Source organism: Brachyistius frenatus, unplaced genomic scaffold (genome assembly GCF_029030835.1).
Source record: "Brachyistius frenatus isolate BFR_SWC_R1_liver_20210118 unplaced genomic scaffold, ASM2903083v1 Contig_98, whole genome shotgun sequence".
Taxonomy (NCBI): Eukaryota; Metazoa; Chordata; class Actinopteri; family Embiotocidae; genus Brachyistius; species Brachyistius frenatus.
The window spans coordinates 397501-417671 of NW_027210697.1; the positions used below are offsets into that span (position 1 = coordinate 397501).

Genomic DNA, 20171 nt, shown 5'->3' on the forward strand with positions numbered 1-20171 from the left:
GCTCCGTAATCTCGGAATATTACGAGGAACATTAATTAACGGGATTATTTATATCTCTGAATGATTATAATTAGGTCTCTTTGCAGGAGGGTCTTTTACGCTGTGGATGTCCTGACCATGTTTTTTTTTTTTTTTATGATCTAATATTTATTGTGTTGTTACAGCTAAAAAAAACAATAAAAAAAAACATGTACACACCCGGTATTATGACTTCATCCGTAGTCTGGGTGGGATTTAGACGGGCTCGGTTGGTCAGCGGTTAGGAACCACATCCGCTGGGATGTGGTTCATCTTCAAAATGTCACAGGAAAATAGATGCTAAACGAGAGTTTATTGAAACTGGAATCCGCATCGATAGTTGAAGATGCCGTCTACAAGTTGGTTCACTTGTTCACACGGCTGTTCAATCAGAGCTTTAATCCAGTGGGGTTTTTTTTATGACAGGAGTCATTGCAGGAGTCAACATCTGGCTTGATAAACACCTGGATTTTACCCGACACATCAAACACATCAAACATTTTCTGATCGCGGCTCCTCCTATTTGAGGATTTGCTGTTTTTCTTTTTAACCGAATATCTTTTGGGGTTTTGGACCGTTGTTCAGACAAAATGAGACGGGATGTCACCTTTGATCCCGTGATGGACATTTTTAGACCAAAAGATTAACTGGAAAATAATGATCAGATTAATCAATGATTTAAAAAAAATAATAATAGTAATAAATGCTTTGAGGTTTTTTTGTGAAGCTGTAATTATATGTTGAGACGATTCCACCGGACAATATTGTGGTGTCGGTGTCTGTCTTTTTTCCCAGGAATCATCCAGCCCCACTGTGGATCTTTAGCCCCGCAGGCAGGACAGTGGCAGAGGCAGAGGCGTTGGGGACCAGACCAGCAGGCAGCAGGGCTCCATGAGCGCGACGGGGCAGCAGCAAGGGGGGGGCCTGCGCTCTCGCCGAGGCCTCAGCCGGGACAAGGACCCGGGGCAGGCCATGGGCATGGAGGCGGCCTGCTGGCTGGCCCCCGGAGTGCTGCGCAGGCTGATCGAGCTGCCCTCCCCCCCGCTGTCTCGACACCAGCTCAAGAGACTGGAGGAGCACAGGTAACGCGAACATCCCGCCTGTATAGGTGGAAATCTGGGAAAGCGTCGCCGTGTGTTGGTCGCCGCGGATCGATGTTGTAAATTTCTCTGTAATTCTGCGGTTTATATTTATGGAGCAGTACGGTGATGCTCGGCGGTCTGCTGCGGACGGGCTCGGTGTTCGTGGCGAGTAGACGGAGCAACATGTGGCTCTCTGACACCGTCGTGCTTCAGAGTATTTATATCACACCTGAAAGATTTGAGAAAAAAAAAAACATCAATATCTTGCGCCTGTTGTTCTGACCGGTGCCGCGGTTTGAATTTGTGATCATTTTCTATCGGCTAAACTTCAGCTCGGCCGTCGTGTTTTTCACAGCTTGAAACGAGGGCGTGTCGCACCGAGTGTTTTCACAATCGTGACTCGTTTCAACTTGAGTAGAAACAAGTAGAATATTGCAGCTTGTTTAGTTGTTCAAGAATGAGTCAGAGAAACATCAACCAAAGAAATTTACCTGATTTTCTACTGAAAAACCGATGACTACATTAATGTCAATATGTCATTCAAAACGCCGTGTTACATGAAGTGATAACATCTGCACGGTTGTCCTATTGTTGTAACAGATGTTGGTATTTCAGCTCTTGCATTGTTTTTTTGTTTTTTTCTACTGACGACGCTTTATGTTCCTGTGAAAGGTTTTTACGGTGATTAGTTTGATGATTTGATGACACTGTGATTCCCTGTCTGCCAGCTGTTAGTCAGTTACTCTCCACAACTGCCAAAATACCTGTTAATGAATGATGAAAGGAGATAACCTAAATTTAATTAAGTGCAAAAAGACTTAACCGCAGTGTTTGCCGTTTTAAAATCCAAGTTTTTTTTTAAATTTATTTATTTATTTTTTAAATTCTTCTTCTCTGACAGGCAGCAGCGAAGATTTATGCTGCGTTCATAAGCAAACTTACAGAATGAATATTTCACCCAGCCGTAGTCACGGTGACCTGGTTCATAAGCTCCTCGGTGCCTCACCTGGCTGTTGTCTGTCCCTGCAGGTACTGCAGTGCTGGACGCTCCCTGCTGGAGCCTCTCATGCAGCGTTACTGGGAGTGGCTGGTGGGCCGGGTCCCCGCCTGGATCGCCCCCAACCTCATCACCATCATAGGCCTGGCCACCAACGTCTTCACCACCCTCGTGCTCGTCTACTACTGCCCGACCGCGACCGAACAGGTCAGTCGCCACTCTTGAAAACGTCGTTGTACTGGCCGTGGTAACGGATAGTAAAATTCACGGTAACGCAAATATAGGATTGAGTTGTTGTTTTTGAGCCTGAAACCAGAACAGTTATTGAAACCTGAAACTTTCTGCAGATGTTTCGTACGTTCATATTTGAATGTGAAACTGCAGCAGGAAGTTTATAAAATAATGTCAAAGCACAAGAACTTATAATTTCATTTGTGAATGAAAACTTTATCATTGTTGAAGTGTGTTCAGAGTGGTGAGTTGCGTGTCCGTTATCAAGACAAAAAGTAAATATGGAGTGAGTGTTGAATTTCCATTTACACAATTTAAAACATCAGCAGTTCAGAAAACAGAGAGCCTTCTTACTAAAATCTTATTATCAAACAAGGGGAAAAGGAAATGCCTGCTTGGTTCAGTTTTCCCACTGTTTTACAGCCTAAACACATGTGGACAGTGTTGTTGTAATTACTCCCTCAGGCAGAAGAGGGAGACAAAAGCTCCACACTGCAGTTTTAATGAAAACGTCTGCCACCGCACAAGTGAACACACGTGTGTGTCGTACAGGCTGTGAATACATGCAGCTGTGGATAAAACACACACGGGAAGAGATCCAAGTGAATCATGAATTTCTGTCTCCAGTCTGCGTGTTGTTCTTTTATTGACAGTAGATATTTCCTCGGTGGACTGTCCGCACTGCAGACATATCTGTTTACGCAGACAGCCGCTGGTCTCGTGGTACCCAGAGACGTACAATATATCCGCGGTCCACAAACCTCTGACCGATGAGAGGAAAAACAAAATAGTTATACCTCTAATGATGATAATAATCAGCTGAACAGATTGGTGCATTTCTGTTATTCGAGGGTCCATTTTTTTTTTGCATGTTTTTGTGTGTTGAATCCGAGTCCTCCATATGATTGTGTGTGCGCTGCTGCAGGCTCCTCTCTGGGCGTACCTGTTGTGTGCGGTGGGTCTGTTCATCTACCAGTCACTGGACGCCATCGACGGGAAGCAGGCCAGACGCACCAACAGCAGCTCTCCGCTGGGCGAGCTGTTCGACCACGGCTGCGACTCGCTCTCCACCGGTCAGTCGGCTTCCTGTGTGACTCTTCCTCTGCTGTGAAACCTGAAGCCCCGTTAACACTGCGCTGTCGTTGTTGTTGTCGTCGTCTCCGCAGTGTTTGTGGTGCTGGGAACCAGTATAGCAGTGCAGCTCGGCACAAACCCGGACTGGATGTTCTTCTGCTGCTTCGCCGGGATGTTTATGTTCTACTGCGCCCACTGGCAAACATACGTGTCGGGAACGCTGCGCTTCGGCATGTGAGTCAACAACAACGGCTCGTTTTCTCCCGGTTTTTCTTGTCTTGTGGATCACGCACGTCATCTCACGATGTTATTGGCTGAATTTTACAGCACTGATTTCAAAGCATGTTTGACTACAAAAGCCTTTTTTCACGTTTAAGAAAATGATCCAAATGGATGGATAGATACTTTATTAATCCCGCAAGGTGACATGTTTTTGCTACGGCAGCATATACAGAAACAGGACCAAGCAATAAACAGGACAGCGGGAGTAAAACATATTAAATATTTTAAAAAAAATTAAATGCACATTATATTCAACTTGTATACAAATTAAAAATAGAATAATATTAAATTAAACAAACAACAGTGCAACGGTGTTAATGATATGTGATGGATTTGGCCAGAGGTGAGTTATTGTGAAGTCTGATTGCAGTGGGCAGGAATGAGCTCCTGTATCGGTCCTATAATAATAATAATAATAATACTTATGGAGACAAAAACCTGCAGAACAACTTTATAGCTAAATTAAACTAAAACACTCGACGTTTGAAGGACCAGTGTGTTTTCTTTGTTTTTCTAGTTTATTTATATGATGAAGAGTTTTGTATTAGTGACAGTTCAGCCTTCAGCATTGTGTTATTACAGTAAAAGCACTTATTCAGCCTTTTCACAAAGACCCACTGAATGTGGGACACTAACAACACACTGCCTCAATATCTTTTCTGGATTATTTTCAAATGAGGATGACATTTACCTCAAAACTTTGTAGTGATTGACTGAAAAACTGACGAACCAGGAACAATATTCCCTTCTTGGTCTTCATGTGTTTGTTCTACTGAAAACCTGCCGATTCTGTATCAGAGAATTGAGGTTTTTTTTAATTTTTTTTATGGCGCATAAAAAGATTAGCAGCATGAAAACAATGACTAATGGAGTTAAGACGAAGACCCGCCAGATGGGTCCTCTTCACATCTGTTCACATCTGGCATTAACCGGCATCCGTGGTGAGTCTCGTCACAAGAGGACCGCTCAAAGTACAGATGTGAATGCACTAAAAATGCAAAGAAGCATCTAGTTCTTCTTCTTCTTCTTCTTCTTCGTGAGAAGTGTTTTGCTGCGTCCCATAAACAAACTGAAATGATATATGTAATAAACAGCATATTTGTAGAGCAGTGAAATGAGGCCCGCACGTTAACAGGAGGTGTGAACAGAACTGGGAAGTCTGGGAAACGCGTCCGGTGGCCTCGAACTGGGTTTTTATCCCGTCGAATTCAGTCCGAAGCTTTTGAAGAAGTAATTAGAAAGAGAGGTTGAACTGTTTTTGCTCGAGTCTAGAGGACAAGCGGTCCCGTGTGCGGGAGAGCCGGAGTAAATGTGGATGTGTTCTGTGTGTAGATTTAACAGAGGTGCAGATCTGTCTAGCAGGATTACAGATGTTCACAGCTGCTGTACCTGTGCTGCTTTTCTTTTTCTTTTTTTTATATATATATATATATATATATATCTATCCTCACCATCCTAAAAGTCACTATTTAAACAAACCCAATCACGGTTCAGTTGGATCCGGGCCGAGAACACCTCTTTCGGTCGGACAGAGTTTCTGTCCTTTGGCCTGGGCCGTCGTTCGAGGCGTCGTCCGCCTGCTGTTTTGGTTCGGGCCAAACTGAAAGGTCTGGAAGTTTCAAACCAAACATGGCGGATGTGAAAACACCCTGAAGCTCACAAATTGCTGCACCGGATCCCGTTTGTGTACAATAACAACTTGTGGTTTAACACGGAGTGACGTACTTTTCTTGGTGACAAGCCAGCAAGCGCGGTGACTTCCTGGAGTCTGCTCTGGTTGCCTGGCAACCTCACTGTACTGACAAGACTTCCCAACCGTCGCTATGGCAGCAGATGAGCGACTCCAAAGCCCCGTGGTGATAAATGATGGTTGTTTTGTCAACAGAGGCAGTTAAATATATATATATACATATATATATAAAATGTTGTATTTTTTTTACTGCAGCCGTTTTCCCGTTAACCTCCAGATTAAAACGACGCATGTTGTGCAGAAGCAGCAGCTCCGTGTCCGGCAGCGTGTTGCGGGGGAAGGCTGCAGGATGACTGTGTGCTGGTAGACATCACTAATCCTCCCTTGTAAACTCTCTGCTTTCTCCTCCCACTCAGCATTGATGTGACTGAGGTGCAAATCTTCATTATAATCATGTATTTGCTGGCCGCCGTGGGAGGATCTGCTTTTTGGCAGTCACTGGTAATTCATATCGCTCCTAATTCCTACAGATTGAGATCAATGAGAATGATGTCATAATTATGTAATACTGTTGACCTTGAGTCATTTTAATCTCATTATAATGCTATGCTAATGTGCTAACACTTGTGTTTTGACTGTTTTATAGTAATAAGAAATGCAACAACAACAACAACAAAAAAGTCACTATGAGCGCTTTTAGGATCCTCTAACGTGACTTATGATGCTTTCATTGTGGATTTAGAGGCGAATGTACTCGGTGGAAAAGTAGATCAGGACTTGTTTTGATGCGTCTGCGGCGTATTCTCGTCTTTTAAGTTCAGCGTGTTTTATCTCTCGGCCCTCAGATTCCGATCCTGAACATCCAGATGAAGATGCTTCCCGCCATCTGCACTTTTTTAGGAGCCATCTTCTCCTGCACCAACTACTTCAGAGTTATTTTTACAGGCGGCGTGGGCAAAAACGGATCCACAATAGCAGTAAGTCTGGAAACTTCACCGCTTCTCTTTGTCTGTCCCGAATGAATCGGATAGGAAACCAATCAAGAGAGTTTATGGAAAGTTGTTTTGTACCTTTAAAAGCCCATAAAATCACAAATGTAATTGATGAAAAATGCTTCTCATCTCAAGGAAGACAACTTCCCGTTTGCTCCGAATGAATAATTACATATTAGCATCTACTTTTCAGAGATTTGGATTTCATTGTGAGAGGATCGTTTAAATAGATGCTGTTTATATTGCAGATGACGGTCAGACTGTTACTGCAGCTTCCCTGATACATTTTGACAGCAGGATTTTCATGCTAATATCACTAATATTCAAAATGAATATCAATACTGTGCTTCATTAATGCAGGATTCAGCCAAACATCTTTTTTTTATTTTTTATCTTATCGTCGCTTTTCAGTCTATCAAAGTGTGACATGCAGAAAAAAATGTGTCTTATACATGTTTACCTCCAATCAACAATTAAGGTCAATTTTCATTTATCTCAAATCACAGATTTGCCTTTAAAGAATCTTTAATTATTTATTTTTTTGCATGTAATTGCTAAATATTTGAATGTAACAATTCTTCAAAATGAAAAACTGTCAGGATTTTTTTTTTTTTTGTCAACTAAAGTTTCAAACTCACATCCAAATAACTGATAAAACATTTGTCAGTAACAGTGAAGTCTTTTTTCCAACACAGGTTCTCACTTTATGACGGTATGTCCTGAGTATACTCAAGGTTTTTTTTTAATTTTTTATATCTCATCAGTCTTATAATGCATGTAATTGATTTATAAGTGCCATCAAATGTTCTTTTCTTTTTTTTTTTAATTACTGAATCGTAGATTTCCCATCAGAATCAAAAGCTTGTTGTTCCTTCAGCATCAGTTTGTACCAGTTTTTCATGTGAGCAGCTCCACTGTGCGTTTCCACTGACGTCCACTGTGTCTTTGTCGTCTCTGTCCTCAGGGAACCAGCGTCCTCTCTCCAGTCTTACACATTGGTTCAGTTATAATTTTGGCGATGATGATATACAAGAAGTCGGCTGTCCAGCTCTTCGAGAAACATCCGTGTCTTTATATCCTGGCGTTCGGCTTCGTCTCGGCCAAAATCACCAATAAATTAGTTGTAAGTCTCGCACACTTTTTTGTTTTACTTTTGTTTGGCGTTTTAAACTGTTCTTGCATTATTAAGCAAGCGTTAAGGGTGAAGGACTTATGAATAATCGTTGTTCTAGAAAGCATGAGTTTTGCTGAAGTTGGCTGTCTGGTGGAGAAAGTGGAACATTAAATGAACAGTAATGGAGCTGTTTGTTTTCTCTAATTTCTCCTGTCGCCTTTTGAAAGAAAAAAAAAATAATACATTAATTTTTAGAAGCAGCTGAACTATTAATTCTAAAGCATTTATTAACAAACCAAACTGTGATGGAGAAAATGATTACACCCTCCACAACTCAAAACTGGAACTTAACATCCCTTTAAACAACTTTTAAGATTCTGTGATTTCCACTTTAAGTTGATTTTTGTGCTTAAACCGTTTAATGCTGACTGTGTGTGTTTTTTATGTCATGTCTGTCTGCAGGTAGCACATATGACAAAAAGTGAGATGCATCTCCACGATTTAGCCTTCCTGGGCCCAGGGCTACTGTTCCTGGATCAGTATTTCAATAGTTTTATTGACGAGTACCTGGTGCTCTGGATTGCACTGGTAAGTACAAACACGACGACGACGGCTCCGGATAAATGAACTCAAGACATTTCAACATGTGAAGTTTGCAGTAGTTTCACTTGTGTTTTTCTTCCTGTCGCGAATCAAAATGTCTCCCGATTAGTCCATAATGTTGAAGTGTTGGTCATATTTACTTAGTTACGGTTCTATTTATTCATAGTTTTTAAGTGATGGTTGATTGTCTGTGTTGTATGGAAGCCCATTATCACCATGGAAAAACAAAATGTAAATGTCATGAATGACAAACAAGAAAAATACTCAGAGATACAAAGTCAAGATGACAAGAAACTAAATCAAAATGTAAGACAGTAAGTTATTACGACACTGAGCTGCAGTCGGAATAATGGTATAAAGTCAAAAATATGATTTTATAAGTCTGAACTTTGGCGTACTAATTCAAAACGTGGGTACTTTTATGGTACCGACCAAATTGCTTCTGCAGTTTGTTTGTTTTTTTCTAGTATCGCAAAATGCCTTCTTTGATACCAACGCTGCATCCACACCAACATGTTTTCATTTTAATACGCATAACTTTTTTTGTGCAGGAGTAAACCTCATCAGTGAGCTAATGGAGCGTTTTAAGCCTGCGTGAATAAAATCACCCCGTTTCAACTTTGTTTAATCTTCCTTGTGTTTAAGGTGTCGAGGGAACATTGGTAAATCGTAGCATCTGGCGTTGAGTTGCACGTGAGGCGTTTAGGAGACGTCCGTTAATTGGAGTTGCAGAAAAACACCCCGGGTGACGCTCTCCCCCTCTAAACCGCATGAAAACATTTATAGCATTACGTTTGATGTAAAGCGGATTTTGTAAAAGTGGTCATTTTTGCACGATATCTCGCCCCGAGTAAAAGACACGAGGTGGAAATTCAGACCAGAATTATAACCATAAAGTTTGGACTCTGTCTCCCAGCCGGCGTTTTCACGAGTCTCCAGCTCTTCCTGGCATTAATGGGCTTCCACAGTGTGTCCAGCTGCTGTTTGTGACGGTGTTTCTCTCTCTCTCTCCTGCAGATCATTTCCTTCTTTGACTTGGTGCGTTACTGTGTCAGTGTTTGCAACCAGATTGCCTGCCATCTTCACATTTTTGTTTTCAAAATCAAGCCTTGTTCAGTCCTCAGCTCAGCTCCTCACTGAGGACACGCCGGCCATTACTGACTCTGTCCCCTCCCGTTAGTCGCGCTCATCTTCTCTTCCCTCTGTTTTCCAGGTAGAGATGCAGGGGGAGGAGGAGGAGGAGGAGGAGGAGGAGGAAGGGGGAGGAGAAGGGGTTGGGGAGGGGAGGGGGACGACGTGGTGTAAAAGTATGTGCTTCTGCCAACTGAATGTGAGGACAAATAATATATATTAAGATACTGGAATATTACTGTCATTGTTTCTTTCACCAGTGCAGAATTGAATTGTTGAAAAGTTTCATCTTCTGCTCCAGTAATAAGAAAAAAAAATCTCCTTCTGACAAACTCACAGAGCAAATGTTTGAGGAGAGAACAGGTGCTACTCGGTAGGTCCGAGGGGAGAAACTTAAGTGTGTTTTAACTGTTCATGAGCGGAAAAAAAAAAAAAAAAAGAAGAAGAAGAAGAAGAAAAAAAAAAGAAGAAAAAAAAATCAAACTCTTTGCTTTTCATGATTATAATTTTTGTAATATTTGCATAACTTTACCTTTTGCTATTGTAAATACCAAACTGTTACAGTGTCTGTGCTTCTCTTTTAAGTTAAAAAGAAAATCCTAAACCTTCATGTATACGATTTCATTTCGACTTCATCTCCTGCTCATCACACAGAACTGTGCAGCTGTTTCACATCAGCAAAATGTGTTTTTGTTTGGGGGGGGAGGGGAGGAAACACAAAGTCCACTGTTACTTTTTTTTTTTTTTTTTTAATTTTTATTTAACATATCTGAACATCTGTATGGTACAAATATTTCACTGCCGGCGCTTTCCTCAGTTAAATTTGCACACTGGATTATGTGTTTTATTTATTGTCGTGACATTTTATTCGCAAATGTACTCATGATGATGTTGATACGTTACACTGTAAATAGAAAAAGATGCGTGGAACTGAAGATGGAAGAAGCTGAGAGACACGTTTTTGATTTTCCCGCCATGTGACAGAAATACAAAGTCCACTTTATGTGTAATCGTAGCGTCGCAGACGTGGATGAACAAGCTACTCGATGGACGTTCGATTTCAACATTGAGCTCTCAGGTTTTCTCACATGTTGCAGTCGACAGGAACAAAACAAAAATCAAGATGCTTAAAATACGTTGAGGTGCAGGTCACTCCGTCACTCCTCGTCCACTGAACTCCACTCGGGTGGTTTTTACTGTTTTAATGCTTTTTATTTTTTTGTCGACAAATCCCACAAAACGACCAAAACCGATGTGCTGCAGTCAGCGGTCTGTTTGCTCCTGCTGGAGATACAAATCTGTAAAAACCCACTCACAAAATATTGTTTTTATTTCTCAGTAAATTGCTTGTTCGTGCAGTTTGTTCACGGCGCGACGGTAGTTTAAAGATGCGTTTGAATTCCACAGAGGAGTCAGACATCAGGCTTTCACACACGCGTTAATACACGTTCTCGCTTCATTACGCTATTTTTTTTTTTTCTTCATGGGATTTGTTGACAAAAAGAGAGCTATTGAATATCACCAGACTTTAAAATAAAAAAAAATAATAAAAAGTTTATAAATGTCGTCGTCCCCTCCCCACACACACACACAAAAAAAGAAAAACACCTGCTGCAGCAAAAAAAAACAAAAAAACAGGCGCAGGTGTGAACGGATGCGCAGGAGATGAGGTCCCATGATGACGTCACGGGTTTTGTTTTTATTTTTTTGGAAGGTGTTGACTGACGAGCATCAGATCGAACTGAATAAAAACAAAAAAACAACGTTTATTTGAAACGTGGCTGCCGCATCGCTCTGACATCGTCTGGTACTTTTACAGCACCTCGGCGCGAGGGCGCTTCAAACTGTCGCTGCTTCTCGAGACGTTTCCACGTGGAGCACATGTTTTTTTTTTTTTTGTTTGTTTCGATGCTTTTGCATTTTGTGCCTGTTTATATTCGTGTGGAGGAGCTCCCCATCTGCAGAAAACTGTTTGTTTAAAATGACCCACGATGCCAAGTTGTTGACTGAAGCGAGAAGTCATTCATGTCAAAAAATATCTTGTGAACAGTGTCGTCGTCTTAACTGGATGAGTTCAGGTTCGGGATGGTGTTGTCGTAATCCACAGTTATCTGAACAGAACAAGACTGTTGGCTATTGATTCATACAAACAAAAGCCTTCCACACACACACACACACACACACACACACACACACACATATACACGCCAGCGTTTAAGGGCCGCTTCAGCCAAACCACAAAAACTTTGTCCTCCGACGTGTTGAGATGGAATATTATGGCGTAATATATTAAATTGTAAGTCATGAAATTAAAGTCATAATTTTGAGTAAAAAAAAGTTTGTCATGAAAATTTAAGTTTAAAGGAACACAGGTCGCACATCATTTAAGGTTGTTTTTTTTGTTTGTTTTTTAATTCGACGAGTTCATTGGGTGTAAATGGAGACGTACGTTTAAAAAGTCCCAGAATGTCACGTTAGGATTTTTATTCTCTACAATTTGATGTCTGTCGAGAGGTTTTTTTTTTTTTTTTTGAGAAAATGGGGAAACGAACCGACGCCCTAATAATCCTGCTGACCGGTTTGAAACCCACAACTTCTCGTGGAGAGTCCGCGAGACGCAGCGTCGTGCGCGTAAAGCTGCTGACGTCAGGTCGGCTCGCCTTATTATTACCTCAGTTGTTCTTCTGTTGGCCAGACCGCCGAGCTCAGGTATTTCACCGGTGTGCACGACAAGCGTGTTCTTCTTAAGACGACTGTGCTTTGAAAAAAAAAAAAAAACTAGAAGATCACCTGACAATCTCTCTCTCTCTCTCTCCTTCTCCTTCAAAACTACCAATGCAAATAAATGTCATTCTCCCACATGGAACCGGGTTTCTACTCGTGTTTTACTGGAAGCGTCACGCTGATGGATTCACCGGGAAACACTGATGCTTCCTCTGAAAACATTCAGCAGGGAGCTCCTCCGGTTGGAAAGGATCTTTTTTTTTTTTTTTTTTGTCTTGTTGAGAACGAGATGAGACTTAAAGGAGTCGTTTTTTTTAAGAAAAAATTCAATATTTTAAAAGTAAAGTTAAAAAAAAAACAACCAAAATGTTCAATCAGATCGAGTCCGATCCAGTTCGTCCAAAAATAGTCACTTCTGGCTCCGAACCAGCAAGATGATGATGAACATGAGTTTTGAGTGCTTTACTGCAGAGTTGCACGTGTGGAGGTTAGAAATACTGTTTGATCAATACACTGAGATATCCATTAAATGAGTTACCCTAGCAACAGGCTCTTCTGGTGTGCGACCCTGCAGCATCCAGGGTCATTTTTTTTTTTTTTTTTTTTTTTTTTTGCAAAACATCCATATTATTGTAAATGTTATCATTGTTATTTGGGTAATCGACCCATAATTAATTTAAATAGCGTCTCGTAAAGGTTCGTCATCCCCTCCTACGATCTCGCTCAGGACTGCAGTTTCCACTGAGGCCACAGCGCGGCGCTGCTCCTGCAGACTCACACCTGCGAGGCAAAACTCAGGGCAGGGAAAAAATATGTCTAACAGGCGCATGCGCAGCCAATCCCCGAGGGACGCTCACGGACGTCAGCGGAAGTTTGTAAATTTTTTTTTTTGTTTTTTTAATGTAATTACGGCCGTACACGGAGGAATATCGACGGTTACCGGAGGTCTGAACACCGGAGTCCGGTTTTAAAATAAGCGGCCCGAGTTGTTTTTGTTTTCGCAGGAAGATTCAGCTTCAATAACGTGAGTGTCATTATGTTGCGTTATTGAATGTCCACGTGACCTGTTCTCCACTTTATCCGTTTCCTCATTTAAAAAAAAAATTTATTTATAGATTTCTAATCCGCCAGATTAAACTAACATTTCTCCTCAGTGTCGGTCGGTGAAGGTTATTGAATGAAGCTGAGGTTAGAGAGCCAACTACCGGCTGTAAACTGCGATTTGAATGCACGTCAAACGTGTTTATCGACTATTTATCAATCAGTTACCTTCACGTTGCTCGTTATATAAATGATAAATGTATATCTAATGTGAGCCGTTACGTGTGTTTTGGTTTTATATTTTCTACAGGAATGAAAAAAAATGGTGTTATGCGAGGTTTGTAGCACACTTTGTGACCATTGTGTTAAATTCGGCGTTTTTACAATGGGGTTTGGTGTGTGAGAGTCTCCGGTCCCCCTTATCGGATTAAAAGATAATTTTACAGACTCATCTGACTTTCTTTGTTTCACTTCCTCAGTGGGAACAAAGGGATTTTCCTCAACTGATCTTTACCCTGTATCTTTAAAAAAAAAAAAAAAAAAAAAGAAGAAGAAGAAGCTCACATCTCAAAATAACCAAATGTTGTTGTTTTTCTTCTTCCTTTTCTCAGTATCGAGAAGTTGTTGTTAAACTCCTGGTTTGTTCGAGATCAAACGGCCTCCATGTAAACTATAAGTAGGAAAGAGTTTGTTCTTTCACTCTCATATTTATACAATTTCTAAATCACTTGTCAATTATCAGAAAATAGAGAAACATGGTCACATGAGGCGTCCAAAAATTCATATTCTACTATCTCATCGAGTTTCTACTGTTTTTCCACTACAGATTTTTTTATTATTATTTTTTTTTATCGTGATCACATGCTGTATTTTGATCGCTGTGACCAAATTTGATTTCTCCACAGTAACAGGATAGTTTCAAATATGTGATGGCAAAAACTAGTAGCTAATAACCCGAAGATTATTTATACGATTAACAACTTAATTGATTCATTTATAATATGTAAGACAAGCAGCGAGGAATGTCCGTCAAACTTGTTCAAGTCCAAGAAAACATCTTCAAATGTCTTGTCCTGTCTGAAAAACTGTCCAAAACCCAAAGATGAACAGCTTCATCTTTAATTAATTTAATTAATACGAGCCTCGGATGATTAATCGATCAGTGTGATTTGTTTGTGAGTGGTTTTTGTTGTTGTTGTTGTTGTTGTTGTTGTTGACCGCAGAGCTCTGAATGTTTTCACCTGCCGAAACAGAACGTAAACCTGAATGTCGACTGCAGAAATGAATGGCATGCGCTCGGGTGTGACGGTTGTTTTGTTTTGTACAGGAAGGAGTGAACCAGCAACGCGCGCACACACACACACACACACACACACACACACACACACACACACACACACACACACACACACACACACACACACACACACACACACACGGAGGAGACCATGTGGTGGTTCCAGCAGGGTATGTGCTTCCTGCCCGCCGCTCTGGTCGTCTGGACGGCGGCGTCCTTCGTCTTCGCCTACATCACGGCGGTGGTGCTGAAACACGTGGACCCTCTGCTGCCTTACATCAGGTCTGAGCCTCCACACACACACACACACACACACACACACACACACACACACACACACACACACACACACAAGGCCACACGTAGACTGTATTTTTTTTTTCTCCTTTCAAGCCAAATTTCTCTTCATTGAGTTTTTTGTTTTTGTGTTGCAGTGACACGGGAACGATGCCACCAGAGAGATGTGTGTTTGGCATCATGCTGGATGTGTCAGCCTTTTTAGGTAACACACACACACACACACACACACACACACACACACACACACACACACACACTCTCTATATTAAATTATATTCTGTAAAACAGTCTCGTTCAGTGTTGATTTCCAATCCCAGACGAAACGTAATTTTCACACTAATTTCATTCACTAATCCAAAATCGGACGAAATGATTACATTTTACTCCTCGATATTTTGTGATTTTTTTTTTTTTTTTTTAACGACGCATTTTCAAAAGCCAGCACACAGTTTTACCTTTTTCCACATGAAGCAGCACGATCACAGCAAGTCTACGACTGCAACAGCTGAAAAGCGAACCGGTCGATTAGTAGCTTCGGTCGGTTAACAGAAAATGAATCCTAAAAAGTTTTCGATTAACCGCGTCCAGGTTTCTTCAATTTTAAGGAGTCGCAACACGCATGTAATGTAGACACACACACACACACACACAGGCGCACACGTACATCTACGTACACCCGCGCGCGGGTCAATATTACAATATAGGTACAATAACTCACCTCTGACAAAATCCATCACATAACAATAACACTGTTGACTGTGGTTCTTGGTTTGTTTGTATATAATATATATAGATATATAATATACTGTATATACTGTGCATTTTATATTTATATTTTTTTACTGCTATTTTATTTTATTGCTTTTCTACTGTTATATTATTCTATTCTATTGTTTCTAAAAAACAACGTTCCCCCTCGGGGATTAATAAAGTAAATACCCACCTGCCTACCCGCCTATTAGAGAGGTGAGGTTTTATTCTCCGCGCATCGTTTTATTGGTTTTCCGTAAAGCTGTTAAATATTCTGCATCAACCGAGTGTGTGAGCGAGAGCGTCTGTAAGCTGAAGGGGGCTCTCGCGTGCGCAGGCGTCGCCACGGTGTACGTGCGCTACAAGCAGGTGGAGGCGCTGACGGCCTACGACGAGGCCCGACTCCACGGGCTGAACTGCGCGGGGCTGGCGCTCGGCTGCGTCAGCTCCTTCGGGATGTGCGTGGTGGCCAACTTCCAGGTGAGCGCTGCGGGTCCGGGGGAACGCTGCACGGCGTCTGAAGTGGTGAGCGCGTCGGCAGTAAATGTGTGTGTGTGTGTGTGTGTGTGTGTGTGTGTGTGTGTGTGTGTGTGTGTGTGTGTGTGTGTGTGTGTGTGTGCGTTCGCGTCAGAGCAGAAGACCACGCTGTTCTCCATGCACCTGGTCGGGGCGGTGCTCACCTTCGGGGTCGGCGCCCTCTACATCATAGTTCAGACGCTGCTGTCGCTCCGCATGCAGCCGCACGTCCACGGCAGGACCATCTTCCTGGTCCGCCTCGGCCTCGGGGTCTGGACCCTGAGCAGCGTCGTCAGCAGTATCCTTAAACCCGCCGAGTTGTAGTTTAAAAAAAATTTAAAAAATGGCTTCGGTGCCTCTGGAGGATGAGAGCCTTAACGTGCTGCCAGTGTTCGTGTCGTCGGTCATCATGTACAGCAGCCTGCCGGGAGTGGACGTAGCTCAGAAACTCCACTGGACTCCCGGAGAGACGGTCGGTACACTTTGAGGAACTTAAACTCGACTTTTCAAACTTTTTAAGGAACTGCGTTTGCTTTTGTTTCCAACTGGCACTTTTCTTTTATTCGTCGTATTTCTTTATCAACGGGTTGATTTTATTTACACTTCTGTCCTTCGCCCTGTTTTTCACCTCCACGGACTTATTCGCTGATTTATTCCGCCGTCCTGTCTTTTAAAACCTAAATGTATATATGGGAGCTATCGCTAAATTTCCTCCCGACGGGGTGAAGGAAGTGCGTGTCCGTCTCGACCGCCGGGAGTAATTCCGGACGCCGACCGTGAAATGAACGCTTCGTTTGAGAAACTGTTGTTAAAGCCACGCAAGAACTTCCCGGTTGAAACTCTGATGAATCGAATCGGACCTTTTCATGCCACCTCTCGGCACTCGACGGGTTTTAAAATGGTCTTCACTGTTTCCGTCGCTGCCACATTCAAGTTTGTTTTCTTGTTCCTTCAGGGTTACACAGCTCACATTATCAGCACCGTGTCCGAATGGTCTCTGGCCTTCTCCTTCATCAGCTTCTTCCTCACCTACATCCGAGACTTTCAGGTACTTTGTCTCATCTTTTCACCCACACAGCTGCTGCTGAAGCTCTGCTTCGTTCACTTCAGTTTGACAGGTTTTTATTAGGTTGTACTTTATCTTTTAAATAAATTAATTCGTCATTTTTCTTGTTTAAAGAACACTTGATATCCTTTAATGACAAGATTAGACATGTAAAATAATATCAGGGTGTTACAAGGTTGTTTTTTTGCCTAATCCCTGACGACATGACAAAACAATGAAAAATATCCACCCACCCACCCATCCATCCATCCATCCATCCATCCACCCACCTATCCATCCATCCATCCACCCACCCACCCATCCATCCATCCATCCATCCACCCACCTATCCATCCATCCATCCATCCATCCATCCATCCATCCATCCATCCATCCATCCATCCATCCATCCATCCATCCATCCATCCACCCACCTATCCATCCATCCATCCATCCATCCATCCATCCATCCATCCATCCATCCACCCACCCACCCATCCATCCATCCATCCACCCACCTATCCATCCATCCACCCACCTATCCATCCATCCATCCATCCATCCATCCATCCATCCATCCATCCATCCATCCATCCATCCACCCACCTATCCATCTATCCATCCATCCATCCATCCATCCATCCATCCATCCACCCATCCATCCATCCACCCATCCATCCACCCGTCCATCCATCCACCCACCCACCCATCCATCCACCCACCTATCCATCCATCCATCCATCCATCCATCCATCCATCCATCCATCCATCCATCCATCCATCCATCCACCCACCCATCCATCCATCCATCCATCCACCCACCTATCCATCCATCCATCCACCCATCCATCCACCCGTCCATCCATCCACCCATCCATCCACCCGTCCATCCAAACAAACCCTCCTCTCAGCACCTCGATTGATCACTATTGATCAATTTAACCCTTACTGGGGTTACGTGCGGGCACAGAGACTTCCTGGAGCCCTCTTAAAACTAAAAGTTATTATTTGTACAATTTTTGTATTTATACAGAAAAATAAATAAATGAAATACAACATGAGCTTTCGACATGTTGTTCAGTATATCTGTAAACTTTGGATTTGCTTCATATTAGGATGCAGACACGAAAGGGTATCTACGAACCAAAATGTCAAACTATTCCTTTAAGGTCCGGAATTAAAACGTAAACATTGTCTTTATCTTTTTGTCTTTTCTTTTTTTATGAAGAAAATTAATTTGAAAGCGGAGGTAACTCTGCACAGCAGCCACCTGTACGACTGGACGCACGGAGGCATCGCAGCGTTGCATCCGAACAAGCGTGAAGCTTCTGAATCTTCTCCCCTGCTGGCGGGAGCCACATGACCCAACAGCAGAGCCTCCGACAAGCACGGCTTTTAAACTTTTTCACTTTTTCTAATCACATTTAAAAGCTTTTTACATAGTTTCTGAAAACTGGTGTTGCTGTTCAAGGGTCGGTGCACCCAAAACAAGATCCTCTCACTCTCAGGGCGCTGTACGCCAGATGTATGTCAGATATTCATGGTTGAGAGGTTTTTATGTCTCCACCCTCAATAATCTGAAAGTGAAGGAAGTTTAGTTTGAGCTTCTCGCAGCACTGAAAAATATAATAATAATTTTAAAAAAATAGTGAAGAAATAATATGAGGAGAGATGTTTATTATTTGGGTGAATTGACCCTGTAAATCCAAATATGATGCTTTTGCACTTTTCCCTGAAACATCACTGCACTTTATATCATTAGATTTTAAAAAGTGTTTTTCCAGTCATTTGGGGGAAAGAAAACTGTTATTTAAACCTGAGCCATCTGATGGATAAACTACTACTGACTAACAAAGTTTCCAGCCTGTCACATGTTCAACGTGATTTTTATAACATCGGTCATATATACTTTGTTTATTTTTATGTGGAGTGTTTTCATTTTATTTTTTTATTGTGTTTTTTCAGATGTTGGATTGGTTTAACAACAACAACAACAGTAAAATGTGAGATTATGTTAACAGGAGCTAACCTGTTATGTGCCACGGGAATAATTTTATATTTTGACATGTGACTTTTAATTAGAATTAGTTCATGAAAGTTATTTTTAAGTATTAAAAATGCATTACATTCGTACATAAACATAATCAAACCCAAACTTAATTTGGCAATAATAATACAAATTCCTGACTCTGTTGCTAACAGTGATTTTATAGCTGAATTTTGTTTTAAAATGAAGTTTCACAGTTAATTATCCCACTTTGTTTTCTGTTTTAAAATGAATAGTTTCCATTTCATTGATCACTTTTAAGGTGTCCTGCGTCGGTTTCTTTTAGACAATAAAAATGTGTTTACACGGTTTATAATCTACACCCACTTTGTGTATCCATTAAGAATTTTTCTCCTCATAAAAAATTGCGTGGTTGCGTTTTTTAATTAACACATTTTGTATTATTTGCCTTTCTTGTGTACTAGTGCAGTCGTGTGTGTCGGCTCGTAAAACTGACAAATGTTGAAGGCTTTCAGCTGAACTGTGTGATGGGTGTATAAACTGTACAACTTAAATGTGAATATACACTGCTCAAAAAAATAAAGGGAATACTTAAACAACACATCCTAGATGTCAATGAATGAAATATTCCAGTTGAAAATCTTTATTCATTGCATAGTGGAATGTGTTGAGAACAAAATAACATAAGAATGATCAATGGGAATCAAATCCATTATCCCACGGAGGTCTGGATTCAGAATCATACTCAAAATAAAAGTGGAAAAATCAGATCACAGGCTGATCCAACTTCTGTGGAAATTCCTGAAGACAAGTCCAAATGAGTCTCAGTAGTGTGTGTGTCCTCCACGTGTCTGTATCACTCCCTACAACGCCTGGGCATGCTCCTGATGAGACCACGGATGTTCTCCTGAGGGATCTCCTCCCAGACCTGGATCAAAGCATCAGGCCACTCCTGGACAGTCTGTGGTTTTTATTTTTACTTTGCTGTATCGGTACTTCCAGTAAATATATATATATATTCAGAAAATTCAGAAAAGGAAATAACTTTATTATTATGATTTGAATAACTTTTGCTTTGTTTGGAATGTTTTCTTGTGAGGGGGGGGGCGGAGCCTAAACACTCCGTCACATGACATTGGACACGCCCACCATTACCCAATTGTGATGTCACAGAATGCTTTAAGCCCACTTTTCATTGAGAGCAGAGAGAAGCAGAGGAAGCGTAGACTTTCCTCATTTCAAACATCTTCTTCGACACACTTCAGCTCTCACTCAC

At 41.6% G+C, this 20171-nt stretch overlaps 2 protein-coding genes across 3 annotated transcripts in view; both read left to right on the forward strand.

Moving 5' to 3' along the window:
- Positions 1–10799, forward strand: part of cept1b (choline/ethanolamine phosphotransferase 1b) — an 11773-nt gene extending 974 nt beyond the window's left edge. The window contains exons 2-10 of the mRNA XM_069711256.1: positions 814–1100; positions 2130–2304; positions 3254–3401; positions 3495–3636; positions 5791–5875; positions 6220–6351; positions 7331–7489; positions 7943–8068; positions 9101–10799. Coding sequence (XP_069567357.1) covers positions 910–1100; positions 2130–2304; positions 3254–3401; positions 3495–3636; positions 5791–5875; positions 6220–6351; positions 7331–7489; positions 7943–8068; positions 9101–9223 — 1281 coding nt within the window. The 5' untranslated portion in view covers positions 814–909 and the 3' untranslated portion in view covers positions 9224–10799. The remainder of the gene's footprint in view (positions 1–813; positions 1101–2129; positions 2305–3253; positions 3402–3494; positions 3637–5790; positions 5876–6219; positions 6352–7330; positions 7490–7942; positions 8069–9100) is intronic.
- A 1975-nt stretch (positions 10800–12774) lies between these two features.
- dram2b (DNA-damage regulated autophagy modulator 2b) lies at positions 12775–19496 on the forward strand. Of its 2 annotated transcripts, none has more exons than XM_069711230.1 (8): positions 12775–12962; positions 14307–14558; positions 14711–14778; positions 15589–15806; positions 15963–16140; positions 16232–16314; positions 16798–16890; positions 18116–19496. In XM_069711230.1, the coding sequence occupies exons 2-8, from the start codon at positions 14428–14430 to the stop codon at positions 18248–18250; spliced, it is 906 nt and encodes a 301-aa protein (XP_069567331.1). In that variant the 5' UTR covers positions 12775–12962; positions 14307–14427; the 3' UTR covers positions 18251–19496. The 2 variants fall into 2 exon arrangements, with proteins under 2 accessions (XP_069567331.1, XP_069567333.1); XM_069711232.1 differs by having other exon boundaries at positions 12778–12962; positions 15664–15806.
- Positions 19497–20171: the final 675 nt, after the last annotated feature.